The sequence below is a fragment of the Callionymus lyra genome, chromosome 16 (assembly GCF_982586985.1).
Source record: "Callionymus lyra chromosome 16, fCalLyr1.hap1.1, whole genome shotgun sequence".
In the NCBI taxonomy this organism is placed as follows: domain Eukaryota; kingdom Metazoa; phylum Chordata; class Actinopteri; order Syngnathiformes; family Callionymidae; genus Callionymus; species Callionymus lyra.
Genome location: NC_141833.1, coordinates 8,219,371 through 8,228,937, shown reverse-complemented (window position 1 = coordinate 8,228,937; position 9,567 = coordinate 8,219,371). Strand labels below are relative to the sequence as shown.

Genomic DNA, 9,567 nt, shown 5'->3' with positions numbered 1-9,567 from the left:
TATTAGATCTTTGTTTGACATTCGTAGTAAATTCACAAGCAACCGGTTTTATTTGCGTTGCAGCACCGTTCAAAACCCGAAAAACGTAGTTTTTATTACACCAAACATTATATTCACCAAGAAAAAAAACTCATTTGACGGCAGTGATATTTTTAGATAATACGTTTTTGAAAACTTAACTGACTTAACGTGATCGCAGGAATATGGACACAAATAAGTTATATTGAACTATTTTATTTTGAAGGCGCAACATAGAACATATGTTCGTCGCAGACACAGGAGCGCGACAGGTGGCGACCGGAAGTGGAAACAGAAGCGGCAGATTTTGAAATAAACCCATGTATTTGGTGAGGAGAAATAAACAGAAAGAATGTTAGTTGTTAATCTTTGTCCAGACGACATCTTTTGTCCATATCTATTGATGTTGAGCGGACATAAATGTCTTGTTGCTTCTCTTGCTAGCAAGTCGCTAATGTAATTATTAGCATTTGAAGCTAACGCTGGCTAGTGGAAAAAACAAACATCTTTCTAATAAAGTAAGTTGGAACAATCTTTTTTTAATTATTGACTCTCATTTCAGTGTCATTTGAAACTAACTTGTGTAATTGTCTTTCAAATTTAAGCTCAAAACAGCTACCAAGTGATGGCAGCACTTGAGTGACAGGTGGGTGTGCTACAAAAAGTCACAATGATAAAATGTGTTGGTATTTATTATGAGATAACATTATACCAGTATTTATTTTTTTCTTTTGTATCAGAGTCGGGACGAATGGATGCAGGAAGAGACAACACCTCAGAGGATCAAGTAGGTCAATATCATCCTTGTACGTCATATAATTAAAAGAAAATCCTCTATAATCCATTATTTAATTAATAAAAAGGAGATCAGTATCTTATTTAAGTGGAATGGTAAACTGTCACATAAAACGTTGTGTAGTAGTAGTTGAGACAATGTGCATTCACACCCAGTGTTTGATTCCCTATGGGGAATTGTCATTTTTGAGGTAAACCAACAGAATTTCTAAATAATGATTGTTGTTTCCTTTATTGTTTTTAATTAAAATCATATTAAATGAGCTCTTTTGGTGGAGGTCGCTTAGTGCTTATCTAGTTGTTATGAGAGAAAACACTTTACAAACATGTCATTGTTAAATAAATCTAGTTGTTATAGTCCAACATTTTAGTGCTAGGAAACACCTGGGGTATTTAAATGATTATTTTTTCATCTTTTGGGAAGTGGCAGCTCATATCAGCTTCATGGTGCAAGAGGCAGGAGACATCCCGGACATACATATTTAATTTTCAATTTCAATAGAGTTAATTAACAATTAATGAGAATGTTTGTCATAGTCAGGGATTAATGTTTGCGTTTGAATAAAGCAAGTGATGAACAGAAGCTTGTCTTCACTAAGAAGTTGGGGGGGGGAGATTTTGTATTCATGTTGCCACGGCAACACGGCAGATGTTTGGAGTCCAACTAATCCAGCGACCATTACAGTGGAAGAGGTGACATAAATAAACAGTTTGAATCCTTCAGTCAACACAATAATACACATGTGCGAGTGTCTACTAACACTTGAGTGTTGTGCTAATAAAAAGGCATCAGAGCTTCCATAAGCAGTGTGTATATAAATGTGTGTGTGTGTCAGAAGAGCAGTATTTTTGGCCAGAAACATGTCAAGATGGTTCCCACCGCAGCAGAGAAAAGTTCTCAGCAAACACGTCTGGTTTATTTAGACTGAAACGGCAGGATATATAAAAACGTCTGTTGCTGAGAATGTGTTTTTCATTGTGTACGGAAACTCCGCTTAGTCACTGGAGAAAAATAGTCATTTTTGGAACAATTTTAAACCCTAATTTGGGAAATACAGCTCCCTGAGAAAAGTGATGATTTTTATGAGCCTTCAAGCTGACTCAGCTCGTGTGAATGTGAAAGAATCAGCTCTGCTGCTACTGTACAAGGAAAGGGAAACGAGACATCTGGTTTCCAAATGACTGGTGCCAGAGTCTGGTCCACATTTCTGGTTTCCAGAGAGAGATTCTGCTCCACCAGATCGGTTCGGTGACCTCAAGAATGTCGGGTACTGCAGATGTGTGGTCCTGCCGGCTTCATGAAGACCTTCAATTCTTAATTCAACTGGTTGGAGATGATCTCTTTCCCCCGGTGGTCTTGTTCATGAGTGAGGGGAGGATGGTCTTTGAGTCTCAAGGATTTTGGTACAAGAGCTTGGTAGAAATAATAACAGGATGGTATATTCTAGTCTGCTCTGTGGTTATTGGTTGCTGACGCTTGAATCAAAAATGTTGACACAGTTGAAAAATGAGAACAGATTTAGAGGACAATGATTCCAAAGAGACAAAGCGACGGTACATGAATGGATCCATCATTTTCATATGCTTTCATTTCACTGTTACATGATGTTAAGAAATTATGTATATTTGTTACTGAGCCAATATATATTTATATATGAAAGGAATACAACTTTTTAGATGACGAATCAATCAAATTACTGTGGGTAATAATATTAGGTACACTACTCGGGTCTAAACTTCAGGACTTTTGAACCTTTTTGAACCTGTAACTAAATGTTAATCTCTGAACAAAGTCCTGTTCGTTTAAACTATAAAAAAAAGATATATATATTGATTACTGTGCAAAAGTTGCAGGTGTGAAAAAAGGCTGTAAACTAAGAATGCTTTCAAAAATATAAATAATAATTGTTTATTTTTATCAATTTACAAAATGCAAAGTGATTGAATAAAAAAAAAAATGGAATCAATATTTATAGTTACTACCCTTTGCCCTCAAACCAGCTTCAATTCTTAAAGGTACATTTGCACAAAGTCAGGGTTTTTGTAGGATTCTAGTAGGTTGAAACACAGTCATTAAGTGAACAAAGATACAGCTGTGTAGGAGCTTAAAAAAGCCATTGTTTGATTTCTAGCAAACAATTGACTAAGCTGTTCAGCCTCTGGGGCTCAGTTGGATCAAAAGAGCAGTAGAGCTGGATGTCATCAGCAAAAATGTGATCAGAAACATCAGGAAATCTCTGAATGATTTTACAGAGGGGAATCAAGTACAGCAAAAACAATAAAGGACCCAGAACAGAACCTTGAGGGACTCCACACAACAGATCTGCCGATTCAGACCTCATTTGATTGGCAGATACACTAAAACTGCGCCCAGAAAGGTAAGATGAGAACCATTCTAACACAAGGAAGGACGTCATCTGAGCAAGAGGAGGCTTGTTCACTAGTGCTGAAATATCACCCAAAGATACAGCAGTGAAGGAGGACCAAGAGGAGGAGAGGGGCTCAGAGACAGTAGGGGTTTCAAACAAAGGGGGAGAGATTTTCTCTTTGATCAATTTAATTTTGTCAATGAAAAATCTCAACAATGCATTGCCGTCAGCTTCACAGAAGACGGGCGTGATTTGAGGAGCAGGAGACACGAGTGAATTAATTGTGTCAAACAAAACTTTGGGGTTTTTCTTATTTACTGCTACCAGTTTACTGATGTAAATGGCAGTGGTCGGCCATGGAAACTGCAGAAGATATAAAGGCACATGAAGCTTATTTCCCTTCGAAATCGGAAGATGTGCCATCACCTCAGAACTGGCAGAAGTGGGACCCAGTACACCATCTACTGTCGGGAGAAGTCTGGCCAGAAGTGTCTTCATGGAAGAGTTGCAGCCAAAAAGCCATTCCTCCGACATGGAAACAAGGCCAAGCGACTCAACTACGAAAGCATAGGAACTGAGGTGTAGAAAAATGGCAGCAGGTGCTCTTGATTGATGAATCAAAATTTGAAATATTGGGCTGAAGAAGAAGGCAGTTTGTTCGCTAAAGGGCTGGAGAGCCGTACAATAATGAGTGTCTTCAGGCAGTGAAACATGGTGGAGGTTCCTTGCAAGTCTAGGGCTGAATTTCTGCAAATGGAGTTGGAGGTTTGGTCAGGATTAATGGTTTCCTCAATACTGAGAAATACAGGCAGATACTAATCCATCATGCCATACCATCAGGGAGGCGTATGATTGGCCCAAAAAAATGTTTTGAAGGCTGGGGTGGTCACACCAAATATTGATTTGATTGACATTTATCTTCTGTTCATTCACTGCATTTTGTTAATTGATGAAAATAAGTTCAACACTTCTATTTTTGAAAGCATTCTTAGTTTACAGCATATTTTCACGCCTGCAGTGAGTTTAAACAAACAGGACTTTGTTCAGTGATTACAATTTTGTTACAGATTCAAAAGTCCTGAAGTGGTTAAACGTCTGAGAAGTTGTAGACCATTCATCTGGAATGCTAAGTCTGACACAACGTTGTTTAACCAGGTCTCTTGTCGAGAGAACCGACGTTTGTTAGGAACCGTGTTGGAATTGGTGTTCTGCTAGCATTTATCTTCCCAGGTCAGCCGGCTTGACGGCCTTCTGTCTCAAAAATCCTTCCTTTTTCCTCAAAGTTTTACTTTAGATTCACTGTTTTGCTAACAGATGGATGAATATAGAGGTTCTTACTACTGAATCACACTCATTTCATATCAATGGTACTACCAGTTGCTCACAAATAACTAATAAGACTGTAAATGACAATTTAAAAACATGGCCAAAAAACCCTACTTGTTTTTGAAAGCATTTTTATTGTCATTAGACATCGAAACTCACAGTTAACCAGAGGGTGTGGAATCTCTCACTTCATGGCCAAAACAGTTTTAGATCTGACACTTGGGTGAGATGCGAAATATTTGGACCAAAAGAACCAAAGAAATCAGTTGTTTGTGGAATATTTTGTTGTAGTTCAATCCTTAAAAAAAACTGACAAATACAGATCTCTTGACAGAAAAAGCACATGTTAATGAGTGTTTGAAACGGCATCAGGAGCGACTGTTGAGCTTTACCTTCTCACATGCTTAAATAAATGCTGCCCAGCAGGAGTACGTCTGCATTCTGGCCGTACAGAGAAGTGAAAACTTCACCATAGTGCAGTAGATCTTGCTGATGGTTCCAGATGTTTTCACCTTCACCTGGGGGTCGGTTGCCTCCTTCCACAGATCGAAGAGATTATCGTCGTGACTGTGCGAGGTAATCATCTGGTTGTAGAGACACATGTGGTACAGCGTCGTTCCCTCCCCTGAGAAATAAACGTGATCCTGTGGCGACACGCCGATTGCGTTGGCGCAAATTCCCATGAAAACATCATCAATGGGAAGCGACGCATTCAAGGTCAGCATGGCTTGGTAGATTCCTTCAGCGACGTCCCCAGAAACTATGTATCCAGCTCCAGCCGTGTAGTCGGGATACACATTCCACGAGTATATCTCGTAGGAAACGTAGTACTTGCTATCCTTGCTGCGGATCGGCGGAGCACCTTTGTGGACGTGACCCACCCAGAAGTCTTTGACACGTTTGCTGTCCATGTCCTGCAGATACTCGATCAGGTTCGGCATGTGGACGAAAATGTCGTCGTCCGCAGTCATGAAGAAGCGAGCGTGAGGACAGAAGCTGTGCTTCCATCGGAACTGCAGGATCAACTTGAGGGTCAAGTTGCAGAAGGAGTCCAGAAAATCCTGTTGGATTAAGTCGCCAAACAGAGTGTCTTCCTGGCTGAGCTGCCTCTGAATAAACGCGCCGCTTCTCCTGCTCCAGGAGGGTTGGTCGTTTTTAGGTGGTGCTCCTAGTGCAAACAAGATTTTCACTGTCGCTCCCAGAGTGTTCTGGATGAAGGCCTCATTTCCCCAAGTGGTCCTGATGGTGTGGCGCCTCTTTATATTTCCAGGAGCTGATTTGACAAAGAGAAGGAGGAGGACATCCTCCTTGCACTTATCCGGGTGGTTCAGCAGGTAGTGGTAGTTGCTAAAACTCCTGGCCTGGTCTCTGGATATGGTGAGGCTCTGGTTAATACTCGTAAAGCTGTTGCCTATGTAGCGGTATGAGTAGGACTTGATGTGGCTCAGTACGTTTTGGTCCCAGAAGACCATCAATACTGACAGCAGCAGGAACGTTGCCAACAGCTTGATCAGATGCCATTTTTTAATTCGACGGAGATTGAAAAACATGGTCGAGGTCATCTGCTCGGGCTTCCTCTGGCGGTGGACTGCTATTTGGTAGTGGTGGTGGAGTGTGTGCGGAGCTTTCCAGTGTTCTTCCAACTGCTTTTTTGGTCATCCAGTCATGGCGTTCAGATGGTGACATCGAGAAGGTGTGAGTCGCCGAGTTACCTGGAAGACCGGCACTCAACAAGGACTGTCATCTGCACCTGAATCAGGACACAAAGGGCTGTGGTTAAGAAACGTTGACGTTACACTTGCAGGTTTCAAAAGATGTTGAAAAACGCACTTGCCCAATAGATAAATGTGGAAGTGCAGCTATTTTCAAGCAAAGTTGGGTAACATCCTAGTTATGAAATGCATCCCCCATTTTCATCTAGACCAGTTATGAAAATATTAAAAAGGTGGCGCTCATGAAGGCCGGTGATGCTGAATACAAAAGCCAGCGCAGCAGTGTCAATAATGGAGGGGTTTTACTCCCCACGCTGTGAAACCGCTGAGGGTCAGAGAAACCATTGAGACACAATAGACAGAGTCAGAAAAAAAAGGCTCGCGTACAATGCGGGACAAGAATAGCGAGCTTCCGAGCAGGAATGAGCTAAAAGCAGGGGGAGATCATGATGGGCCTGTGGCCTGGGACTCCCATCACACTCTGAGAGCTTCTAAATCACTGCTGGGTGGCTTGTGCCTAATGGGGGTCGCCGGCACTGGAGTTCACGCTATAATGAAGCTGTGCATTGGAAACAGACACGACTTCCCTTAAGGAAAGAGACAATTGTGATTGTGACACAGAAAGTGAGTGAGCCTGTTGATCATGACCACAATAAATTCTCTGTCGATTGTTTGTACAAAACTCTTTTTTGATTCAAATATAGAAAATGTACCTAAGCCCCGCCCTCTGAAAACACATCCTGTGTCTAGAGATCAAATATTGTTTACCATAACCACACCCACTCTGCTGTGATTGGTCAAACATCAAGGTTTGTCACCACGTGTCATCAATCCCAGAAGTCTCCACCTCTATGGTACATGTTGTATAAACAAAGCGGGGCGTGATTACAGCTGGCTGGGGGAGGAGCGAAGACATTATTACGTCATAATGGACTCGGCTCTCGTAACCTCTCGTTTGACGAGATTTCAGACGGGGGAGAACTTTATAAAGTAATTACTTGAAGACATGGTCATGATGGGAGACTTACTTCATCTGGGAGAGGAAAATGTTACATTTAAAACATGTGAGTGAGTCAAGTTTGGGTTTCAATATTACTTTTCCTTTACAAAAAACGGTGGGGGGGATGGAACTTCAGTGAAATAAAGAGACAAAACAACGTTGTAATAATCAGTGTGCATATTTTAAACTGAATGAAAAAACAAAAAACAATATAACAATAACTAACCCAATAACTACAAAATATCAGCCGTCACCAAGCAACCAAATGTTATTTAGGTCAAGACCTATGAGAAGTTAACAAGGAAAGTGTGGGAAGTCTAAAGAGCGAGTTATAAACATACCCGTTTTTTATGACATGTTTATTCACCTACAGAAATACAGATGTTTGCTAGCCGAAAATGTACCTTTTATGAGAAATGTAAAGATTATTTTTAGACGCTTTAGTGTCTTTTGATGAGTTACCTGTTCTTAATGACATCACAGACAACAAATGACATCATCAAGGGCAAATGTCTCAAGCAGGCAAGTATGTGATTGATGCTTAACTTGATTACTAATAACAAATTGGGGATAATTATATAATAGAACAAAAGTTAAATGTTTTTAAACATTAACTCAAACGATGTGCGTATTTGTCATTATGGGACTGGAAAGATAAATGATCAATTGTAAAAAATGAATACAAATATATTGACATAGTACTTTGTTCTTTTCAAATTTTGCTAAAATAAATACACAAACCTCTATTTACTGGAGGATTTAAGGAGTTTAGAGCTGAACTTATACTTTTGTTGATCCTTTTTTTGTATTTTACAAAAGAATCCTTCATAACCATTTACATTGTATTTTGAGTCATTTAAGTTTTGTTGCGTCTACAAAGATAAATCACTCTGGACAAAGATATTTTAAAAAACAAGCATCATTGTGTAAATAACAATAACACAGATTCACTCTTAATATAGCCTTTAACAACTAGATCACATTTTAAGATTTACGTAAACAATTCTAGAAATCTACCACTTACCATAATCAGACCATTACCGTTTGCTACAGGTGCGTTCACGCCCACAAGAACACCAGGTGAAAAAAGTTCCGACTAATGAAATACGACTCATTTTTTGTAGATGAAGTTGAAAAGAGCCTTGAGGAGAAGTGAGTCTGTTGTCTCTGGGTGGATCCAGCTCTGCTATTTGACACTGGCGGAGAGCAAACACAGAAGAGAATATAAAACACTTACTGAAACTTTTGTCTCCCTTCCTCAAGTCTCACTGAGTAAAAATAGAAGTGAAAACAGAGAAGCGTCCAGCAGCTCCACGAGTCCAGCAGCTGCAGGCTCTTGGCCTCAAGTTGCTGGTGGTTTCTCCGTCAGCAGACAGAGGCCAGATATTGTTCAGAATGGACAGCATTGATCCAGAGTCAGTGTCACCAGGTTAGTGCTTTCCTTCCTTCCCTCAGTGCGAGTGTCTGAGTACGAGTGAGTTAATTGTCATGGTGTCCCTCCTCCCTCCCTCCTCCCTCCCTCCCTCTCCCCCTCCCGCTCTACCATGAGTGAAGGGTGAGTGTATAGGTTCAGTAGCTATGGGGGGGGGGGGTGTTCACCAGAAACCAACATGAATGACTAGGTTGTACACAATGCACAAGTATGTGTTACCTTTTCATTTGGGTTCACACACAAGTTTGTAGAAGCAACGGAATATGTGCGAATGTGCGGAAGGAGAATGATTTTTAGGGAGGCGGAGAAGAGAGTGCAGGGAGGGTGGAAGTGAAGAGAAGCTTTATAGCTCTGGTCCCCAAACACCGGTTGTGGGGTCTGTGAAGCATTTTGTTACCGGGCTGCACAGAAATAAAGAAATATGTATTTAATTAAAAAAAATAAATTAATAGATTTTAAACTAAATGGAACATGTAAAAAAAAACATAACTAACCACAAACGTACATCTAGTCAAACCAAATGTTTAGGTTAAAATGAGATGTATTTAATCACTGTTCGGAAGAGAAAGGTGGAGGAATAATAATAATAATAATAATAAAGACAATAATCCATCAAGGTAACAGAAGATAAAACAGGAGAGCTGAGCTAAAATGAACGTCAAGAGGATGATAACAAGAAAAGAGCGAGTTATAAACATACCTTTTTTTGACATGTCTGTTGATTCACTTCCAAGAATACAGATCTATGTCAGCTAAAAGTGGACCTTTTATGAGAGGTTTTAAAGCTAATCTTTACTAGCTTTAGTGTCTTAGATGAGTTGTCATGATGCTTTTAAGCATCACCGCCTGCTTTTAGTGACATGACTGACAACTAAACCATCATCAAACTATTTCAAGGGCAAAGGTCTCATGCAG

General features: G+C 40.2%; 2 protein-coding genes across 7 annotated transcripts in view; one reads left to right on the top strand and one right to left on the bottom strand.

The window, feature by feature from the left end:
- Positions 1 to 397: 397 nt before the first annotated feature.
- LOC148063464 (calcium-activated potassium channel subunit beta-2-like) overlaps positions 398 to 9,567 on the top strand; it is a 31,777-nt gene continuing 22,607 nt past the window's right edge. Inside the window, exons 1-3 of one of the 2 annotated variants that reach the window (XM_087811231.1) lie at positions 398 to 536; positions 624 to 664; positions 759 to 805. In XM_087811231.1, coding sequence (XP_087667357.1) covers positions 774 to 805 — 32 coding nt within the window. In that variant the 5' untranslated portion in view covers positions 398 to 536; positions 624 to 664; positions 759 to 773. Of the gene's footprint in view, positions 537 to 623; positions 665 to 758; positions 810 to 9,567 lie in introns of those variants that run through there. The other variant, XM_087811232.1, reaches the window with a different exon arrangement.
- LOC148063466 (lactosylceramide 1,3-N-acetyl-beta-D-glucosaminyltransferase A-like) lies at positions 4,623 to 9,436 on the bottom strand. Of its 5 annotated transcripts, none has more exons than XM_087811804.1 (3): positions 9,353 to 9,436; positions 8,245 to 8,416; positions 4,623 to 6,258 (listed from the first exon to the last, which is right to left on the bottom strand). In XM_087811804.1, exon 3 carries the CDS (start codon positions 6,068 to 6,070, stop codon positions 4,913 to 4,915), a length of 1,158 nt encoding a protein of 385 aa, XP_087667930.1. In that variant the 5' UTR covers positions 6,071 to 6,258; positions 8,245 to 8,416; positions 9,353 to 9,436; the 3' UTR covers positions 4,623 to 4,912. The 5 variants fall into 5 exon arrangements, with proteins under 5 accessions (XP_087667930.1, XP_087667931.1, XP_087667932.1 ...); XM_087811805.1 differs by lacking the exon at positions 9,353 to 9,436 and adding an exon at positions 8,872 to 9,053; XM_087811806.1 differs by lacking the exon at positions 8,245 to 8,416 and having other exon boundaries at positions 9,353 to 9,421.

Coding starts and splice junctions, on each gene's coding strand:
- LOC148063466 (XM_087811804.1), bottom strand. CDS start 6,070: ATGACCTCGACCATGTTTTTCAATCTCCGTCGAATTAAAAAATGGCAT.